General features: G+C 36.4%; 2 protein-coding genes across 5 annotated transcripts in view; both read right to left on the reverse strand.

Moving 5' to 3' along the window:
* Positions 1–197: 197 nt before the first annotated feature.
* tsen2 (TSEN2 tRNA splicing endonuclease subunit) lies at positions 198–9348 on the reverse strand. Its single transcript, XM_027140773.2, has 11 exons — positions 8782–9348; positions 7579–7645; positions 7406–7445; positions 6347–6878; positions 5412–5486; positions 3413–3463; positions 1814–1952; positions 1358–1394; positions 584–695; positions 401–490; positions 198–318 (listed from the first exon to the last, which is right to left on the reverse strand). Exons 1-11 carry the CDS (start codon positions 8959–8961, stop codon positions 259–261), a joined length of 1383 nt encoding a protein of 460 aa, XP_026996574.1. The 5' UTR covers positions 8962–9348; the 3' UTR covers positions 198–258.
* A 4410-nt stretch (positions 9349–13758) lies between these two features.
* The window catches only part of pparg (peroxisome proliferator-activated receptor gamma), a 34223-nt gene continuing 25860 nt past the window's right edge, over positions 13759–22121 (reverse strand). For all 4 annotated transcript variants that reach the window (XM_027140763.2, XM_027140766.2, XM_027140764.2 and 1 more), the window contains exons 5-7: positions 19753–19952; positions 16104–16590; positions 13759–14621 (exon numbers count right to left, since the gene is read on the reverse strand). In XM_027140763.2, coding sequence (XP_026996564.1) covers positions 14374–14621; positions 16104–16590; positions 19753–19952 — 935 coding nt within the window. In that variant the 3' untranslated portion in view covers positions 13759–14373. The remainder of the gene's footprint in view (positions 14622–16103; positions 16591–19752; positions 19953–22121) is intronic.

Consider the following 22121-nt stretch of genomic DNA (forward strand, 5'->3'; position numbering starts at 1 on the left):
TCAGACAGGTTTTGTGCTCAGTAGTTACACCTTGATATAGCATAAAGAATGAAGCCACCAGTGCTGCAGATTCAATTTAGCAGAAAATCCACTCAAATTAAAAGCAAAACTACACTATATTCTTTTCTAATATGCAGGGTACGATGTTCATGAAGATGTGTTAGGACAAGAAATGAACACACAAAATCTCCACTACAGAAAGTACAAAGAGTTTTTATTAGAACTTAATAGCACTCAAGAGCAGAATCATTTAGATTTCTAGATTTCTTCCTGTTCTGTTCGTTCCCTTGAGGAAATCCATCTGCTCACGATAATCTCCTAAAATAAAAAAAGCCCACACAGACAGTCAAACATAAAGTAATGTATTTTTAATGAAACCAAAATCTATGCAAATGCTGACCTGAACTTTGAGTCTTTTCAGACACTCTGGTGAGGAGAAGTCCTCCTCAGTCATACCCAGTGGCACCACAACGTAAGAAAACATCAGCTCCTATGCATAGAACATGAGCGCAACAATGTGTGAAGCTAATATACTAACAACTAAATGTTTAGAAATGTCAGAAAGGCAGAGATAAGGGTTTACTTTAGAGACGTTAGCAGTGGTTCGGCTGAGAGCAGCTAAAGATCTCCAGGTAAAAGGCCTCAGAGCAGCACCTTGTAACGACTCGTCTGATCTCTCGACCACCACGGAGTAGCTACAAACCAAGAGAAGGAGTGAAAGAGCATTCAAATACAGCCCTAATTATATACAGGAACAAAGACAAAAAAAATCATAAAAAGTGTTAATACGGTGTTAATCCATCAACGGCTGCCAAACAGCTCCATAATACCTTGATTTAGATTAAATAAGAAATGGAAAATTAAGCTTTCATTGTATGGAAATTAGCTTTCATTGTATTCCTCCTTGTTCAGCTTTTTGTTGAGTACTGGGTAGGAAAATGAATAAATAAAGCATAATCTACTGAGAACACATTTTCACTGGCATCCCAGACTAATAAAGTTGCTGATATCGTGTCTAATAGATATCTATCGCTAACCGTCATACTCCGATCACCAATTTAGGAAGTCGGGAGTTTCTCCAAGTGCTGTTTGTTAAACACTGGCAAACTCAAAATGCTGGCATAAATGATGATTAGGGCAGGGTGATTAGAAATAATATCCCTAAGGTCAAAAATGTATGTAAAAATAATGTAAAGATGGTTTACATTATAAATAATGGCTTTCTGGTTTTAACACAAAGTCACAGTAACACAAATCAAGTTATCACCTGTTAACTGGTCACCTAAGCATCAAGGCTTGATGATGTCATTCTACTAATATTATTCTTAGTTGTCTTATTAACTAAACCAATACTAACCTTGCATGATAAAATGGAGGTCCTTTCCGATACAGCACTGCAGAAAAAAACAAAGCATTAAGGAAAATCTCAGTTCTTAGAAGAGGCGTAACTCTACACTGCTCCAAACATGAGACTCGCGTGTCAGAAACACAGCCGTTACGTGCCATGATTTCAGTCTCATTCTCCTAATTCAGTGCCAAAAGTCACTTTCCTGGCCTTGACATTAGCCCAGCAGACAAAAAAGGTAAGGAGAGCAAGGAAAGCAATGCTTAGTCCAGCTGAATAATTCACCTGTCAACTAGTTCCACTTACACCAGTAGGATATTCTTACTCTTTGCGACCAGATGAAGTGGGACACAACGGAAATAAGGACTAGTTCTTGCCATGATAACAGGAATGGTGCATGCACATCCTGGAGTACAGTTACATTTAGCAATTGAAGCTTTTGTATGTGGTGTGGTTGAGTTTCCTTACTGAAATCAGTGCCGTATTTAACTCCAGACTTGGGCACCCATCCTTTACAGCGGAAGTAGTGATAGGCCGTGTACGTCATCTCAAAGTTGGGCTGTGCTGAACGAAACATTCTCCAAAGCTGAAGGATCGACAAGGCTTCCTGTACAACAAACAAATTCCACAAGAATACAAGATATGTTTTGTGCCTTTTAGCCAACCTAAGCTTTGATAACTGCAGCAGAAGAGGAACATGTAAAATTTGTTATATTAATTTAAACATATGGCCAGGTGTTATTTTCTTTCCTGTAGACATGCCGGTCTACCAGACACACACATGCACATAATGCTCGGTGTAGGAAAAGGGTGTTAATTAGTTGTATAGCTTTAATAGCAAACACAGACATAATGACATAGACTGCGTGTTTGGAGATGTTGTCCTGCTGCTGAATAACTTTGGTGCCAATCTGACGCCTCCCTGATGGTATTGCATGATGGATGAGTATCTGCCTGTATTTCTCAGCCCTGAGGACATTAATTCTGACCAACTCCATTTGTAGTAATGCAGCCCCAGACTGGCATGGAAACTCCACCATGCTTCGCTGTTGCCTGCAGACACTCACTATTGCACCTCTATTCAGCCCTTTGGCAAACAACCCACCTTCATGTATAGCTGAGTCACTTGTTAGCTCTGTTTCCATGTCAGAGCTTTGGCATTTTGTCACAATTCTTCTATGACTTCTCCAGATAGTAGATGGGTGTACCTACCAGGTTTTCCACCAGTCCTTTGCTGATGGCTCTGCTGGACATCTTCCAATATTAAAGGGAAATAAGAATGATGTGTCTTATCTGCTCATTAAGTTTCCTTGGCTGACCACTGCATCTATGTTTCTTTGCGCTTCTTTACAATAGCATGAAGAGCACACTTGAAACCCCAGTCTGTTTTGAAGTCTTGGCCTGGGAGAGACCTTTCTGATGCAATACAAAACCTTGTGTCTTGTTGCTGTGCTCAGTCTTGCCATGTATGACATGTGACATGAAACATTCTTCACCACCTCACCTTAGTAGCAGAGCTTGGCTTTTTCTCACATCACATAAATCCCCTGCACATCTGTTTCTGTTGCAATTAATGACTGTTTCAACCTACATTGACATTGAAGATCATTAGCACTGCTTTTGTATAATTGCCTAAAATCTTGCAAAGAATTATGTGTATCTTTCACTGAAATGGGTAATTTATGCTGACATTATACCTTGTGTAGTGAGCAATGTGTAGAGTGTAGGGATGCTTCCTAGTAATCATTATTATTATTATTTTTTTTAGATGTGCTTAAATTTGACGGCACATAATAAAAGAAGCATTAATATTTCAGATTCATTAGAGGTATGGAATAATTTATTATTGTTTGAATATTTAAAAGCTTCGTAATCTTTACTGGCGTTTGAATGTCTGTTGTAAATCTACAGTTTTTCTAAGCAGAATTTTGGAGTCATAATTATTCAGGTTATTCTAAAGATTTAATGACCAGAAAACAAGATCAAATTTATCATCAAAAGATAAGTAAAGATAATGAAATTAGAGAAAACTTGCACATACAGTACAGTGGAATAAGTTAAACTTACCCCATCACGGGAAACTGACAAGCATCCAAGCGCATAAACCAGGAAGAAAGCCTGCAATGATAAAATATATAGAACATAAGTGATAAATTAGAGAGGAGAAAAGCCATAAAACACTTAAAACTTAATGTTCTTTCAGCACTGGGATGTGTGGGTGGAAATGGGTTCACTTTAAGATCACACTGCCCAAAAGTTCAACATGATGGCCTTTGCTATCAATTAGCAATGATGGGGATTGTAAATAGTGACTCTTACGACTGCATACGTTCACCTCGACCCCCTCGGACTCTTTAATGATACTCTCGGGTAAACGCGGCTCGATAGAAGAGGGTTTATCCGTCTTCATCGGCTGAAATATTAACGCCGGCCATGTTTATCCTTCAGGGAGGCTTGTGTTAATATTAGCCTGTGAAGAGAACAGGCACGAAATAGCTCCATTCAAACACTTTCACGGCTTCTTTAACTGTTTCTACTGGCTCTGAAAGTTGAATTCCCTCGATCAAATCCAGCTGTGAAAATATGGCTAAACTCAAGTTTATAACATCCCCACCTTGATAAGAAAACAAATGAGTGTATTAATAGCAGAGAGCTGGAACAGCATGGTGCAGTCTGAGGTAATGAGGTGCAGCTGTGTAGAATTTGTGATTTGAAGCTGATACCACAGCAAAATGGAAATATATTTATCTCCATCAAATAAATTCAATCCTTAGTGTTGTATAGAATTCCTTCACCTGAAATAGTGAACTATGTTGTTGCTGTCTAGTGTCTTACAGTTCAGAGTTCGATTGTGTCAGGGACTTCTTTTCCTCACCACCTTTCCCTCTCTCATTTTTAAAAATAAAATTGGACTGAAATGATACAACAGACATGTTACTCCGGCACTTACGATACCGTTAGCTTCGCTCGAACATAAAACAAACATACTTAAAAATCTATTATTTGTATTTAGGTCTATTGTTGCACCAGATGTAAAGGTGATTTCATGACAAATAGAGTATCATAGAATAATCACTCGATATAATTCAGCTTGTAAAACCTTTCATTTTCCGGCCAGTTCAAGCTGAACAGGTGGCTGCAGCATAACAGAGTAGCTCTGGTGAACACATTCACACTATACTAATTTAAGACACCTGACTGACTGTGGGAACAAACCCCAAACTCAGGATGTACAAAACAAACATGCTAACCACTAAACCACCATCACCTGCTAGCAAGAACCTGACCAGATCAAACAAGGCAAAAATGTTTTGCTGTTCGCTCTGTGACTGTTCCAAAGTGTGCCAAGAATTTTCAGAACTTTTTTAGTAACAGATTTATTGTTTATAATGATGAAATGCATTGCCTTGCTACATGCATGAGACACTGATTGGAGAGACTGTCTAATATTTTGACTGTTGTGTAGTCTATTGTGTTTTCTATTAGAAGAAGCCTTTATTTTTGGTCACATATACATTACAGCACAGTGAAAATCTTTCTTCATATATCGCAACTTTGGAGGTTTGGGTCTGAGCACCGGGTCAGCCGTGAAACAGCACCCCTGGGGCATAGAGGGTTGCTCTAGGGCCAAACAGTGGCAGCTTGGCAGTGCTGAGGCTGATAACACTGTTAACTTGTTTCTGTTGCTGACTGTTATGCTTTACGACATATATTTTTTTTTTATGCAATTTACTTTTTATGCAATAGTCCAATAGTTCATTGTAAACAAATTAATAAAAAAAATAAATCAACTATAAATCCTAAATCATATTTAAAACAAATGCTTAAAAATTAACACAGGTATATTTGTATAGGTGATTTCTGTACTGCCTGTTTGTTACCTGTTGATTGTTGCATGTTTACAACTGCACATAGGGTTTTTGGATAAAAAACATTTTCGTTCTGCTATGCACACCCAGTTGCCTGGCTGAATGCCGATAAAGTTCACTTTGACTTTGACCACTTGCGTAATACATTCCTTTGCTCACATTAAACCGACAGGTTTGTCTCTGCAGATTTCTCTTACCTCTTCGTAACTGAGCTGTAGGTACTCCATCATGTTAAAAGGGTTTATTCTGCACACCAACTTGCCTTTTGTGCTCTGGAATGCAAAGTTATAAATAAATAAATAAATGTAAACAATTAACACGTGTAATAGTGCATAATAATAATCAGAATGGCTAGAGCAGAGGTTAAAAAAGTTCATGAACTCTGTTAGCCACACAGTATGGAGCCACACCTTAATGTCGGCTTGTTTAGAAAAAAGATAAATGCGTGTCTTTACTCTACGAGTCACAATAACGATAATTTTGCTGTGTGTAACACAACTGCAGGGGGAAACCTGATTTACTCGCTTGTGCTGTTCTCGTGAGATGTGACACGACAAACACCTCCCTGAGCAACCATCAGTGTGAACAGAGCTGAACTGTTTGAGTGAGGAGACATTATAGGAATTTGGGATGTGTTGCATTCAAAAGATGGCTGCGGCTCCTCTTATTGCTGCCTTTTGTTGCTATTGTTTATTATATCCTTGCTTCACCGTTTCAACAAACAAACAAACAAATAAATAAAAAACAAACAAAAATAAATAAAAAGTCATGCACATATGTGCACTGCTGCTTAACACTGCCATCTTCCACATACATGTGCTAACAGATGCATGTGATTGGTGAGGGAGGAAGGATCAAATAATCAAGAAGATCAATTCTATGTTTGAGAAGCACCCACTGTGAATGTCTTAAGGTTTTACAAGCACCTCGAGCTGTCTTCAATATTCTTATCCATCTGGATACGAAAAATATTAGTTTAGCCTTAATGGACAAAATTTACAGCCACTTTCTGAAAGAGCGTTAAATGGAAAAAGCCACAAAAAGATGAGTAGGTTCTTCAAAAAACTGTTCCAGTATTCAGGGGCATGGACGTGGCCAAACAAGCCAAGAAACTGAACAGGTATTTATTTACTCTTTTGACGTCCTCATCTGCGTCTTTATCTTCAGGCTCCTCCACCAGAACGTAACCGTGAGCTACTGACAGATTACAGCCCTGCGTGTCCGACACTGCCCCACCACTTATTTCACTTGCATCTATTCGACATCCACAATGAACGATCCAGTCATCATGTCTTTTGCATGTGATCTTTGTGAGTTTGGCTGGATTGACTTGTTCAGGTTCTTCAGAATATAGTTCAGATAGAGGATCATAGTGTGGATTCCCTTGTCTACGGGGTCTCTTAGCCCCTGAGAATCCTGAGCCTTCTCCATCATCACTTTTTATAGCTTCTACATCCTCCATCGTCTGGTCCTGATCTGAAGACTGCGTTGGACACTTGACTGATTCCTGATGTTCCTGAAAGTCAGCTTGTTCTTCATAGAATTCTTTCTGTAGGTCCATCTCAATAGGATGAGTCAGTTCTTTCAGCATCTGGCTGACAGCTTCTTCATCCAATCCCTGAGCCAGGAGAGCCGAGCGGGCCCATCTCACATGCTGCTCATATCTGAGGAGCACAACAGAGGACATATTGAGTAGTTTACTGCTTAACAGAGTGATAAAACTTCTCGGAAAAAAAAAACAGTTTATGCCTAAGGTTAGGTTCACATTATCAGGCTTAAATAAAAGAAATGATTTCTACCTTTATGTGACACAGATACTTTTTTCAGGATTGTGTTGGTTAAAAAAAAATCATCTGATCTCATCAGGTTTAGAAAAGTAGGGAGAACAGCATAATAGCAGTGATATTCAGTGGAAGGGTGATTTACCTGGTGATTTAAGCAAAACTAATTGGTAAAACAATTGGTCTTTAAAGCTTTTCTCAAAAACAATCATTTGAACTTAGACCACATGCAAGGAACGACAAGACCTGCAAGTGATGCTGAATTGTATGATATTAACATTAAAACTAGGAAAAGAGATCAGAGATTTATTTAAAAATCGAATGTGTATAAAACACATACATTAATGCTTTAAGAGCAACATTTGTTAAGTTGATCATAGATGAAGAGGCGTCTGACAAATGCCACTTACTTTGCCAAGGGAATGACAGGTAAACATCTGTCACCTACATCTAAATAAAAGATAAAAAAAAGAAACATTTAAAAAGATTTTGCAATTTATTGTACTGTATTTTGCCATTTGAGAGCTCAGTGGTTCTGTGTGAATGGGAAGAGGCATGCAAATAGTTTCCCATTAATACCCACATTCCCACCGTTCAGAAATACTGTGCTGTGGTCTACTTTTGGACAGAACTCCTTTACCAAAATAACCCTGGAAAGACATAAACAAGAGCAAATGGTTGAAATGTACCCTGGACAATTTGTAGAGCTGAATCAGATTCACCAGAACCTGGCGACTTACATGACGCTTACAGAAAACAGATTAACACTGATTTTTTTTTTGTAGAAACTTCAATTTAAAAAAAACGATAATAAAAAATTCAGCATCTTGTGTTCTAGGAAGTAAAGAAACAGCAAATGAGCCACTATTAGTCTGTTCTTTCAAAGGTTTTTACCCACTTGTGCATACCAAAATAACTAGGTGTGTATTTTTAATAACGTGCTTTAAAGATGAAGGGATTTTTTTTATGATCCTGCTAACAAAACATCACATAATATTTTTTTTGTTTTACAAACACCTTTAAATGTGCGACAGTAGAACAACTTTTTAAATGAAATTATTTTTAATGCAGAAAAACTGAACAAACTGATGATGATATATACACATAGACAACCATGTAAACACATCGAGACCAGTGCGAGGCTACAGATACAAAATAAAATGCTTGGGGCAAATGACAGAACAAAAATGTGCGAATGTGGAGTAGAGACAATTTTTTAAAATATATATTTTTAAACTATCCTTTGACTGAAGACCTTTCCCTACTGGTGTCCTCTGGGTCTCTTGACAGGATGGTAAAGGAAAACAAACAAGAATTTCATTTATACGTCATCACAACACCAGACAGACTGAAATCATTTGATCAGAATCAGAAACAACTGAATCATTTGAGATTGAACAAAAAGTTTCTAATGAATTCTTCAAAGGGGAAACAGATCTCCTTCATGAATATTCATAAAGCAGGGGATCAAATCCGCCTCACTGCGAGCCAATCACAACACAGGACAAAGGTTATACGTTGCTGAACCTGAATTTAAACAAGATGCACTTTCACATCAAAAGGTGCTGACTATCTAATACAGGATAATAACAATGAAAAGTTTCAAACGCCGTTTTTTTCCCCTTTTCAGTAAGCGTCTGAAATTCAAATTCGGGTTTTTCTGGTGTATCTGGTTTTCACTCCTTAGCAACGCACGCGCACTTGTTTACTGCGCACGTGGGTCAAAAACAAAAAACAGACCTGATTCGCAAATGCAGTCGAATAAAGCTTATAAAACAAAGCTTACCTTTCTATAAAGAGCTTGGATGTGTTCACTTTCTCTGATTATGACATGTTGGTGTATGATTTCAGCTTTGTATATCTGCAGTTCTGATGCAGGATCGTTGCTGAACGAAACCGGAAGTGGTGCTTCAAAATATTCATAGACTTTTGGCCTCCGTTTTGGAGGCTGAAATATCGCTTCCATCACTCAAACTATAGCTCAAATGACCAACATATAAATACAAAATATAATTTCAGTAATAGAAATATTGAGTCTTATGTTGGGTTGTTTTTCTCCCCCCCTCCGCTGTAACTCAGGTAGACTTATTACGATTGGCTAGTTTCATTGTCCAATGAGCGAGCCTCTTGTGTGAATTTAGCCAATCGGAGCACGTTATTAGCCACTCTAAAGACATACAATAATCCCAGTTGGAAAGTCAGTCATTTTTTTAAACTACATTTGATAGCGGGAACACACTTGAAATGTTTCAAATCAAACTTAAATTTTAACTTATATTATACTCCTTCACGAATTAAGAATAAGCTCCAGAAATCGCTCGTCCTTCCCTCCTGTGTTGCACTCATTACAGTCCGGTGGCTGTAACTTCTTTTGTGTTTAGTTCCGGTTCCTTTTATTATTGGAATAAAGGACAGAGGAAAAGCACCAAAGTATGACAATATAGGAATAAACTAAATATATAGTAACAAAATACTGAACTGTTAATTCTTTTTATACTCACATTTTATTTTATATGCTTTGGATGATTGTGGGATTTTTTTAATCAGTTTCACGTTAATGCATATACAATGGAATCCATATACATGAAATGCTCATATAGATTATACTGTATAAATACAGTGCATTTATATTACAGCTGTAAAAGCTTTTCATCAGCCAGTAGGGGGTATTATATACCAATCAGTGGTTGCACAGCATTTGGCACCTCGGGGCATTTTGGGCATCAACAAAAAAAAAAAAAAAAAAAAAAAAAGCATGATAATATATATATATATATATATATATATATATATATATATATATATATATATATATATATATATATATATATATATATATATATGAATTGCTTACATATGAAAAGCTTCAAAAGATAAATAACATATAATATAAGAGTATAAAAGTCAAAGGACTTTTAAATTAATTAAAATGTCTCCACAACTTTATGTTTGTATTGTGTATATGACCCAAAAACCTAAATACCACACACAAAAAAATCCACAAGAGAAACATGACCATGCACAAAAAACCGTCTACAAAATCCATCAGTCGTGCAAAACTGGGTGAGTGCAAAACCGTGACACTGAATGTGTGTCGTGTATAATAAATGAGCAGAGAGGACACACAGTTAAAGATAAAAAGGCAAAACGCTGTAGTGAAGGTGTGCATTTCTGAGAAACGTGTAGAGAGACAGATTTGGATGAAGCAAGAAATCCTCGAGCTAGAAATAATTGAAAACACACACACACACACACACACACACACACACACACACACACACACACACACACACACACACACACACACACACACACACACATGGTGCTTTACATGGTACCTCTTTACACATTAATTATGAAAAAGAGGTTCAGGAGAACATTTTCTCTCTATGACTTTGATATCAGCAGTTTAAGTACTGGGTTCATCCTATGCATATACACAAGGATCTTAGGCAAAACACAGGTTTCGAACACATCATCTTTTTCAATAAGTGTCTGGTGTACCACCACTGAATAACAATTAACACCACTGAAAACATCTTAAGCATTTCTGATGATCATGTCTAAGGACTGCATAATCAACATTTGTTTAAACAGCATATTTTTTCCATTGTGGTTATCTTTAGAAACATGATTAGTTTAGTGTGAAACCACTGTGTGGTTATATGTAGTCAGCTGTGGAAAGAAAAAGTGCAGAAGTTGATACTTCCAGATCCTAGATGATCTAGTAAGTTTCTGCATTAGAATTTTTCTGAAGTGCATTTGAATTCTAGAGCAATGCGCAGGCTTCCGGTAAGTTCAGATCACTAAATGTCTGTCATATAAGTCATATAAATACAGTAAGAAGTTCATCCCCCCTTGTAATGGCTTACTAAAAGAAATCTGTGTTGAATTGTGCAGAAGATGATTTTTATCTGATGGAAATGATTGTCTTAAATTGTTTTATGTTGTATTTAAACATTTCTTGAAAAAAAAAGATTAATAATTAACAACTGTAAATTTAAAGATTAGTATAGAATATCTATCTATCTATCTATCTATCTATCTATCTATCTATCTATCTATCTATCTATCTATCTATCTATCTATTTATCTATCTATCTATCTATCTATCTATCTATCTATCTATCTATCTATCTATCTATCTATCTATTACTATTAACTAACTATTATAATTATTTTTACTAAATATACAATTTATATGTTACAATAGACCTTTACCTCTTTTTAATAATGATCTATAATACTCTTTAATTTACGATTGCTAATTGGTTGATTGTAAATTTATTTATGTACCTCTGAATTATTTAATAATAATTATAGTGCTATACATTACAGATTCAAGAGAAACAGGATGTTACTGACAAAATTCTATCATAAACTGTAACCAAATGCGTCTGAAACGTCTGGAGTGAATATCTGTAAGTGTGAGTCACACAACCAGAGACAACAGCACACTATTAAAACTGAAACTTTAATTAGTTGTGTCGAAGATGAAAAAACACATATTTATTTTACTAAAGTAATAAAAATTAACAAGACAAACAATTCTATTGTGTAAAATATTGTATAATCGCATATTATAAATTTAAAAAGACAAAATAGGGAATGTTCATTTTTAAGCATTTATTTTAAACATGATTTAGGATTTATAGTTGATTTATTTTTTATTAATTTGTTTAATTTATTGTGCTTTCATTTTTATTTTCATACATTTATTAAAATAATTGCAAGCTAAGAATGAATCATATTTAGTATATATTTGAAATGAAGTATTGTAGCTTTACAACATAACATATTACTTATAATTACTGAAAGCTGCTTGAAGATTTTTAATAATAGTAGTAATAATAATAACAACAACAATAACAACAACAATAATAACAAGATTATTATTATTATTATTATTATTATTATTATTATTATTATTATTATTATTATTATTATTATTATTATTATTATTACTTCACACACACATACTTACACACGCACACTCTCAGATGGTCTCTTTTTTTCAGAGACCACAAACAGCACAAGAGTATTGTTTCCTAAACTAAATGCTGTCTTTGGCCACGTTCCTTTGAGGACTCTTAAAGCAGGGAAATGTATTTTTTCGAAATGATTTGGCAGTATCTTTGAAGGATCTTGGCAGGACTCGGTCATTGGAGACTCGGCAGTAACAAAGTAAGGATATGCTGACACAACACAAAAAAACACATTTAATCATCATCATCAAAACAGCATGGCCGGGATCACTCCAGAACATTCTGCAGCTCCATGTGTTTGCTGTGTGCTTGTAGTCAAGCCTGTGGAGAATAGGCTGGACCTCTTCTCACTCAACAAACTTATGAGTTTATGAAATAACCTCATTGTTATACAAGCTCTAATTTGTTACAGACCTTTGCTATTTACTTTACAGTTCTATTATTGTTTGTTGGATTTGATATTTGGCTCATGCTTGTATCTAAAGTTATTTCAAAGAAGAGTCCGATCCGAGCTGAGTCCTGATACTTAAATGTCTTCTTTTGCATCCCAGCCCACAATGACAGTTCAGAGGGACTAGTAACCTTGATCACGAGCTCCACCTTCTTTCTAATCATAATGAATAAAAATAGATAATAATAATAATCAAAACATCTTTCAAAAGTAGAACTGAATCTGCATAATCAGGAATACATTTAGTGTTTCTTCTTTTATATATATATATATATATATATATATATATATATATATATATATATATATATATATATATATATATATATATATATATATATATATGCAGATTCAGTGAGACAGGTTAAAGATCACAACTCAAATAATCATACATATGTCGTGGCCTTCACAATGGGCACAGGCTCACTGAAACCAAGCAGTTAAAGGTTGATTAAAGACCAGGTGATGTATTTCCAATTTTCCGATATTCCGTTTTTGTAAACCTGTGTCGTTTGTGGCTTCTAGACTTTCCATCAGTTCAAACAAGTATAGCCATTTTCCATCTGGAAGTTTTTTGTTTTTCACAATATTTTGTGTCTACAGACTGATGTGTGTGAAGATCCCAGGAGATCGGCAGTTTCTGAAATACTTCATGGCATGGTTTACACAGAACATTTCCCCATTCTGATGTTTGATGTGAACATTAGCTGATGCTCTTTTTCATGATATTTAATACAATGAGCTTCTGCAACATGATTGGCTGATGGGATAAATGAGCAGGTGTACGTAATAAAATGGTTGGTAGATTGTATATTTTGCTTTATGACACTGTCTGGTGTTACTGATTCAACCGCCTTGTGTGGAGTGTGGGTTGCTTGATGCTAAACATGCATGCATTCCAACACCAAGCTATAGAAGCAAGCAACCTTTTCTAACATTGTGAATTATCCATTAGTTTTTACAGTCACTCTGCATTACCCAATATATCAACTGAGTTTAGAAATCGGTGAAACAATATGACATGAAAAAAATTTCAGTCTTCTGCCTGTCAGCTGTAATTTGATGATTAAGTGGCAGATGTGAAGCTGCTGTGGGGAGCGGCGGAGATCAGATTTTGCAATCACTACAGGGTGTGTACTGCGAGAGAGAGAGAGACACACGCACAATAAACGACTGACGTAATGCCTGGGAAATGGCTTTGCGTGTAACTGAGTCTGCCAGTCCAACGATCAGAAGGAAGCCATTTAAAAAAAATGCAAAACAAGAAGGTGGACTTAGTAGGACATGCTATATCTTGCACACGTGTCAATCAAGGTCGAGACAGATGTTATGTGAAAATATTTATTTACAATTTCAAGCATTTCATCAACCTTTTTTTTCAATTCAAAACATCCATGACAAGGCCTGGCATTAAAAATCTCTTTATTGTATTTACAAAAGGCATTATAGAATCAAAAATGATAAAGCTTTCACATAGAATTTCCCAGTGAGAACAATGTACAAAACTTTCACAGATAATATTACTTTTTTTTTCACTGTTCACGTCAGCAAAGAATTTAAAATTTTTATACCATTCTGGTTTATTACATATTACATTTTTATTACTAACTCTTAAAACTCTCCATAGCAAACAATATAAATGAAGGTGCACTCTTGGGAAAAAAAAGATTTCCAATCCAGGTTCAAAGGCAGCTTTCTCCAACTATGTGTGTGCATCCCAATAAACCCAATAAAACCTAGAATATATTTGCTTTCCCATTCCAGCATTTCACTTGTTGAAGAAGTGACCTTTTCTGTCTAACATCCTCATACTGCTAAACAGATAAACACACCTTCCTCTGTCTGTTTCAAGCAAAAAAAATAAAATAATAAAAAACCCTCAGCAGTCAAACAAACCATGAGAAACCACCAAGTGTTCAGCTAACATAAACCAATCAATACACTAGTACAGGTCCTTCATGATCTCCTGCAGCAGTGGATGTAAACACATGTTGGCCTCGGACTCTTTGAGCAACTGAATAAAGTGAACGTGGTCAGAAACGATCTGCCTCAGGTCAGTCATCTTCTGCAGGACTTTGGCGAAAAGATGGAGCGAGTCCGGGTGGTTCATTTTAAGATGGAGCTCCAATGAGTGGAGAACATTCTCCTGTAGATCCTCAATGGGTTTCACATTCAGCAGGCCTGGACGATCTATATGAGTCAACACAAAGTGGTTAGATTACATGACTGTTAAATATTCAAATGTCAGAAACTTCCTACTCCATACAGGTCATATATTAATGACATGTGAGTGATTTCATTTTGTCCTCGAGGTTAATTTTTCACACATGTGAATCCAAAAAAATCAAAGTTCAAGGGTAAGATGTTATTAAATGGCCACAAAATGGTGACCAATAAATCTCTGAGATAACTCTGTAGGACATGTTGTTCATACAGAGATGAGAAGCAACAGTAATGATAAACAATATGCAGAATCAACCAAATAGAAAGCTGTATATTCAGGTTCAATATGAGTTCAAATCAAATGCTAATCCAAACGAGTGTCAGCTGGGTTTGGTATAATATGAACATGCTATGAGTCATACATACGTGGGAGTTGACAAGAGAAACTGTTTGAGGTAAAATGCTGGTTGTTTAAATTGTTATACCTAAATAATCCTCAAGGATTAAAACTGCCTACAAATAAAAGGAGAGAAGAACAGATTTCTGGGATACGTAGCAGTGTGTGCTTGGTTTACCTCAGAAATGCAGAGAAGCATGAGAAATTTCAGCAGGATGTGATTTCAACACACAATCAAGAAAAGAAAATTCCCGATGACTGGATATTACGGCAAACTAGCTTTAAGTTGGTTTTCCTACGTTAGCTATTTAATGTTACATTAGCTGACAATCATTAACTGACAACTATCATAAATTAAGGGTTGGTACATTTCTGTAACCTTCTTGTAAAGCAAGAAGTTAGTGAGCTAGCTACATTTTTTACTCCTGCTATCACCTCAGATCAAATCTCGCCATTTCTACTTGGCACATGTAAAACCTATAATGTTTTTTCAACAGAAAGACAATTTTGAAAACATCAAACCAGGTTTCTAGAGAATTCTAGAGTACTACTGAAGATATATAACTACTATTGACAAAAAAATGTCAGAACTCTTATCCTACATTATAAGCAAACATAAATGTAAAACAAGTTAGTTTAGTTGTTGTGCAGGAGCAGCCAAGCTAAGCTCTAATCCGAAGTATAAAGACAACGATATGCATTGTCATCATTTGTTTGTCATTCTTGTGATTTCATGCTTGATGCTGGTCACACAGCTATAGTAATAAATAATCAGCAGTATGACAATGTTTATTTACAACCCAAACCAAACCCTGTCATACGTCTTGACTTGAATTGTCACCATGTGATATTGAGCAAGTACACCTATTAAGTAATGCTTCATAAAGTGTTAGCTGACATTTCACTGTTTATTTAATGTGAGTGAAGAAATTGAATCTTTTTATTGCTTGTTGTTTTGACGCAGGATCATTCAATCTGTTTTAACTATTAAATCAATGGAAACCCAAAAGACGTCGCTGAGGCTTTTTATTTACATAATGCAGCTCGGCTCAGCACGACTGTAATCCTCCCCTCAGATTTGAATAGATTTGCTTCCTGCCCTTGTGCCTTACCTCCACTTAGAATAATGACAGCCAAGAAAAGCGCCATGTCGGTGTCATCGAGCTCCAGCATGTTAAACTTGACCGAGAACTCAAACTTGGGCTCCATCATCTCGCCGAATGGCTTGCGCAGGCTCTTGAGGAATTCACGGGTCATAAAGATCTGGCCGTAGGAGATAAGCGTGCCATCCTTGTTCATGAGCGGTGCCATCATGATAATGAGAACCTCAATGACGGCATACTTGAGCAGAGTCACCTGGTCATTGAGGTCGAGGTTCAGGAAGCCCGGGATGCTCTTGGCAAACTCTGTGACCTCGCTGACTGCCTCGGCCGAGCGCGACTGGCAGCTGTGGAAGAATCGCAGCTCCACCTCGCGCTGCAGATCTGACTGAACCGAGCTCATGCTCAGACGTCTCTGATGGTCCTGCCGAGGGATCTGACGACAGTTTATGAACTGCTCACCCTCTAGCAGAGACTTCATATCATGGATAACGAACGGCTGCGGGGCAAAAGAAACATCTTTAAGCTTACAAGCTTACGAGCATAAAATTTCACTTGTGTGATGAGGTATTATCTGAATAACACATGAGCTGTGGGCTAAAAGGAACTAAGTTTCAGTATTTAATGGGTTTCAGAAATAATGGCAATATTAGTTTTATGTGGATTATGTGGATAACACAGAAACACAAGAAGTACAAACCATTCAGTATTTAGTAAATTTAGGATTTAGTATTATCCATACAGTAAATCCGATCTTTAGTGAACTGCCATTTACATCATAGATCAAACTGACATACACTGAACACCATGACAAACTCTGTACTGGAGTCCATGAACAATATATTTTATTATAGTTTAGCATTTATGACTTATTTCAGACTTAACTGTATGCCATCAAATTGCTGTTTACTTATTTAACAGAATTTAGTTTTTGCTATTTCCTATATAGGAGAGTTTTTGATAAAAACTAGGAATACTAAGACAAAATAGTTCCAAAGTTCTAACAAAAAAAAGGGGGAAAAAAGCCATAAACCTGATGAGAAAAAAACGGGTGCTTCAGACAATGGGTATTCAACAGCTTTTTTAGAGACCAGACATTAAAAAAAATCATGAATATTGTTCAATTTCTAATTGTATGATTACTTTTCTTTGCTGTATTAACAGAAATTGTTTCTCATGACCATTATAAATAAATGCTTGACAAAAGCAAAATGATCTGCAGTCTTTCTAATATCAATTATGAGCTATTATTTTAGCCATCGTTATTGATAAATCTAAGCTGAACCACGTGCAGAATAAACAGATATCAAAGTCTATAAACCAGATGTATACTGACACATCTATAGCGTCTATGACTTTCACTTTATGTTAGAGCCGAACTTATCTGCAGAGTTTTGTGAAAGCCAGGATGATCACACACAATAGAGTAACGACAGAACCTTATCCTCGTCACCGCTTTATTGTTTTTACTATTGCACAGCAGACCTCACTTCTCTTCAGAATAAGCAGCATTCTGCTGTCCTTTTGTCCTCGCTGTGCTGTTGCATACGGAATGAGGCAAGGTTTCTAACCTGAACTGCAGCAGACATTCGCATTCAGGGTAGGGATTAGTTGTTAAAATGGTGTCTGGGATTCTAGACAAATCATCCCCGAGGTGTTTACTCTTGTATAAGCAAAGAAAAAAATATTCTGATTGTCTGAAATCCCAAGGTGACATATTTCTCCTTAAGTTAATCACCTCTGGGTCGAGCATGCTGTGTGAGCGCTTGCAGGAGTGGACATGTTTGTATATTTTATATAACACTAGTAAAAGTGAATTAAGAATTGGTTTAAAATGGTTTATGGGCTTATGATAGTGGCAGTGAAAGTACAAGCAATATTTTATTTGAGGGAAAAAAACCCTGCCAGACTAAGCCATGTCTGTTGTTTTGGTAAGAACATGTTTTAGTCCTGCAACAAGAAATAAGAGCTGTGCAGGTTTAGAACTTTAGTATCCTGTGGCCTTCATAAACATTTCCACATTCTCTACACAACTGTGTTTAGTATCATTTGGTTCATATCGCGGTCCATGACAGTCAAAACAAGTGTCCAACAGCCTTGCTGATATCTCCTGCTAGTACTACACCATATGTTTAAAGTAAGAATTTCTGCATAAAACATTTTAAATGTATATCTAGTCTCATACAAATACATAGCTACTTATAAATAAGACTCAATCTACAGCGTAATTACTCCAAGAATATCTGTTTTTTTTTACATTATTAGTCTTGAATCTACACATTTTATTCCTCAAGAACAACAATGGTTAATATTCATCGTGAACAACAATAATTATGCTTCCAGTGACTGAATAAAAAATCTTTGTTGATGCTTTGTTAGAAAATTTGTATTTGAAAATCTCTGTATTAACCTTTTCATAGACTTATCAATGTTAAAAAAAAAATAAGAGAGGAAAAGAAATAAATAAAAAAACTAAGAATTTAGCTTAATAAATAATTATTTTAATGTAGAAAAAAATTATTTAAAGAGTTAACTATTATTAAACTTTGTCACCCAAAAAGGAAAAAAATAAAATAGAGGATATAAATTATAAGTGAAAATATATTGATTGCACATACAAACCCAAGGATTTTTCTTTTTCATAGAAAAGCAAACACTATGATAAATACATAAAAATGTGCAGTAACAAATGAAAGACTGTTGTTCTTTGTTTTTTTTTTCAGTTCATACTAGCATGTGCTTTCATATTATTATACAGTGCACTTTAACTGAAGTCCACTTCCACTTTATTCAGTCTCTGTATGCTGCTGGTTATTGAACATAATGTCTGATTGATATCTAATGTTCTGTCTGAACATGTCCATGTTCTATTGTCTCTATTTACAGTTATTGTTGTTGGATTTACTGTTTAATGTCTGTGAGAAACAGTCTGTACCAATCACAATAAAGTGTTCTGACTCCTTACATTCATAGCCCATAAACCTGACATATAAAAAAAAAAAACTGGCTTATGAAATTATAGTGTGCTGCTGCCTTCGTAAATTATAAGGTATCTAGCCAACAAATTCAGGAAGCCTTGTAATTTACTCGCCTACAAACATGTTAACTCAGGAGTACAATCTGAGCTTCAGATTACAGATACACAGGTATGTCAGGGTTTTTTTTTTTTTACACTACTTATCTTAATATCAGTCTAGAACATCATGGATGTTTTCAAAGGTGGCAAAATATTTGGTGATCTGGCCAACATGTACTAAAAACCTGAATTTCTTCTTTAAAGCTGCAAAAACATGCTGTTCTAGACTGCCGTCTATGATAAGTTCAGATAAGTAGTGTACATAACCACTGACATATCTGTTATCTGAAACCTGAAACTGGAATTTAACATGTTATCACTTCTGTTAGTGGCTAAATGGCCCGGATAACCAAATATTCTGCCTTGTGGCTTCTTTAGCATTGGTTTGGTTAATGTGAATAATACTATTACTATTTAATTGTTGATGTAAAACAAACAAACATGCAGATAAAACCGTGTAGGCAGCCACTGTCAGTTTGAACAGGCGTGATTGACTGATCACTCAAGTCACACAAGTTTTTTTTTCCAGCTGAACTGCAATGCAGTTTCTTTCTATACTACACTCTAGATAAAAAGCAAACTCACGGCGTTGTCACTGGTTTTCCCTGAGAGGATGGCCCTGGCCTTGGCTTTGGTCAGGGGGAAGTTCTTCAGATAGCTCTCGTAAAGATGCTTGGCCAGGGACCTTAAGTCAGCCGCCTCCGGGTGCATGTGCTCCAGATCGGAGGAAACCTCAGCCAAGAGCTTCTCCTTCTCTGCCTGGGGCATGCGGCCAAAGCGAATGGCTGGGAAAAAAACAAACAGGCCAAAAATGTTCAAATAAACTCCTCTGAAAATCCCAAATCCAGCACAGTCAACTTACAACATGGCCACTCCAGGGATCAGTGGGTGGGATGTATAAAAAGAAATAGGGAGTTTGTTTAGTAGTGAGTGGACATGTTGGGGAATGTCAGTGTGACCTATTCGAGGAGTATCTTTCCTGCGTCTACTTAAAATACCTTTTAAAATTCAATACGGTATCCCTCTTGAAAATGCATTTTAGTTTAGGCCAAAACCAATAGAAATTATTATATAGGATCACATATGAAATCAGTGTTAGCACTCTTATGGATTAACCTAAGAAAATCACACAAGGTTGATTCTCATTGATGATTTCATAAAGTGGAAAGCATGCAACGGCATAGTATCATCTGATGACTCAGTATCAGGTGGCCTGACATTATACTGCCTCTAAATTGTCTGCTTGTGCCGATGCAATAGCTGGCTAATCTGTGCTTTGTCCTTACTCAGTGCTCAGAATTCTAAGACTGGGTGTTGGTTCAAAGGCAAGAGCCGAAAAAGACAGCCATGATTTTAAGTCACGCATTCATTTTACTCAAGCAAGTGTGATGTTGATAACACTGATTTTATTCATGGTTGATGATTAAATCAACAGATTTCCTCAATTTGGACTGACATTTAGGAACATTTCACAGGTGCTGCTACTAATTTTTGAAACCACTACTTGTACTTAATAATAATAATAATAATGCAGAATTATTATTACTAAAATTATTATTTGAGTAATTTCCAATATTGATCTGTCAAAAAAATGATGAAAAATCTTCTTTTAAACGGCTGTTAGTCTTTGCATTAAAATTTCATTACATGTACAAACACAGATGCCCCATGCAAATCTTCTAAACCTGTAATTTGGGTTCTCTCCCACACATAAGTATTTGTCTTGGGGGTAGAAAGTGGTTGAAAAGATGACGTGTGAAGCGTCGAGCCCTCTGTGCTTTTAAGCTAACAAACCAGTGGCTTAAACTTATCTAACTTTTTTTAATGGTAGGAAGCTGATGCCGACTTTTTTCTCCATGTGCCCTGACTTGTTGCAAAACACTTGTGATTAATAAGAGAGCCAGCACGGGCATCACACCTTTTGTAAACCTGCACACGCCTCCTTATATCACTCAGACTGTACAACAAGGCGGCAGTGAGCCAACAACAGTGACCCAGCGTGTTTACTGCTGTGCCTTCATCAATCATTGATAAAGAAAAAGAAAAGTCTGATGAGATTTTACCCAACCCACGTAAAATGCGGGATAGAGGGAGGGCGAGCACGCGATGTGAGCCGAGGGAAAACAAAGGCAGCCAACGAGAGCCATTGGTGCTGATAAGGATAAACTCAGATAACCTTGTCACTCAGTGAGCAACACCTGCATTCTTCACTCTTGTAACACATCCTGCACAGAAAGAGTTGAAATGGCTGACAGCAACACTATGTGGCTATATGAATGACCTTCACACCTATATGTGGTTCTTCTCCAAACTGCTACAACAAAGTTGAAAGCACACAACTCTGGATGTGGTTGGAGGCCCAAACCAGCATGACAATGCTCCTGTGCATAAAGCAAGCTCAAGGTTTGTCATGGTTGGAGTTGAAAAACTGGAGTGTCGAGCAAAATTCCCTGACCTCATCCCCACAGAACGCATTTGGGATGAACCATAAAACACCCCAAGCCTCCTCACCTGACATCAGTGCCTGACCTCCTGTGTCTGAATGAGCACAAATCCCCCACAGCCACTCTCCAAACTATAGAGGAAAGCCTTCTGTGAAGAGCGGCGACTGCTATAACAGCAATGCGGGATAAATTTATTAAATTACTTTGATATATTTCTAAATTTCAACTAATCTTTAGTGTTTTACCCTTAATATAACAAAACAGAGGATAGTCAGTTGTTTAATGTGGTATTCTTGAATCTGGTTAAGTCAGCAGCATTTTATACATACGCCATAGAAACGTTTTCTGCAAGGTGAGTTAATACATGTAAGAAAGGTGAAAATAGTATCTGCATATAGAACACCTCATACTGTAAGTCTAAACCTACCAAGATTTATTACATTTTTTTATTTTATCCATTAAAGAAAACAGAATACATTTTACTTAGTTTATCCTTATTCAAGTTTACAC

The sequence above is a fragment of the Tachysurus fulvidraco genome, chromosome 2 (assembly GCF_022655615.1).
Source record: "Tachysurus fulvidraco isolate hzauxx_2018 chromosome 2, HZAU_PFXX_2.0, whole genome shotgun sequence".
Lineage (NCBI taxonomy): Eukaryota > Metazoa > Chordata > Actinopteri > Siluriformes > Bagridae > Tachysurus > Tachysurus fulvidraco.

Bases quoted from the DNA above. Each gene is read 5' to 3' on its own strand.
- tsen2 (XM_027140773.2), bottom strand. From the start codon at position 8,961: ATGGAAGCGATATTTCAGCCTCCAAAACGGAGGCCAAAAGTCTATGAA. The intron at 6,879-7,405 runs GTAAGTGGCATT...TGTGCTCCTCAG, and splicing joins CCTGTCATTCCCTTGGCAAA to ATATGAGCAGCATGTGAGAT. The intron at 696-1,357 runs GTTAGTATTGGT...CTTGGTTTGTAG, and splicing joins CCTCCATTTTATCATGCAAG to CTACTCCGTGGTGGTCGAGA.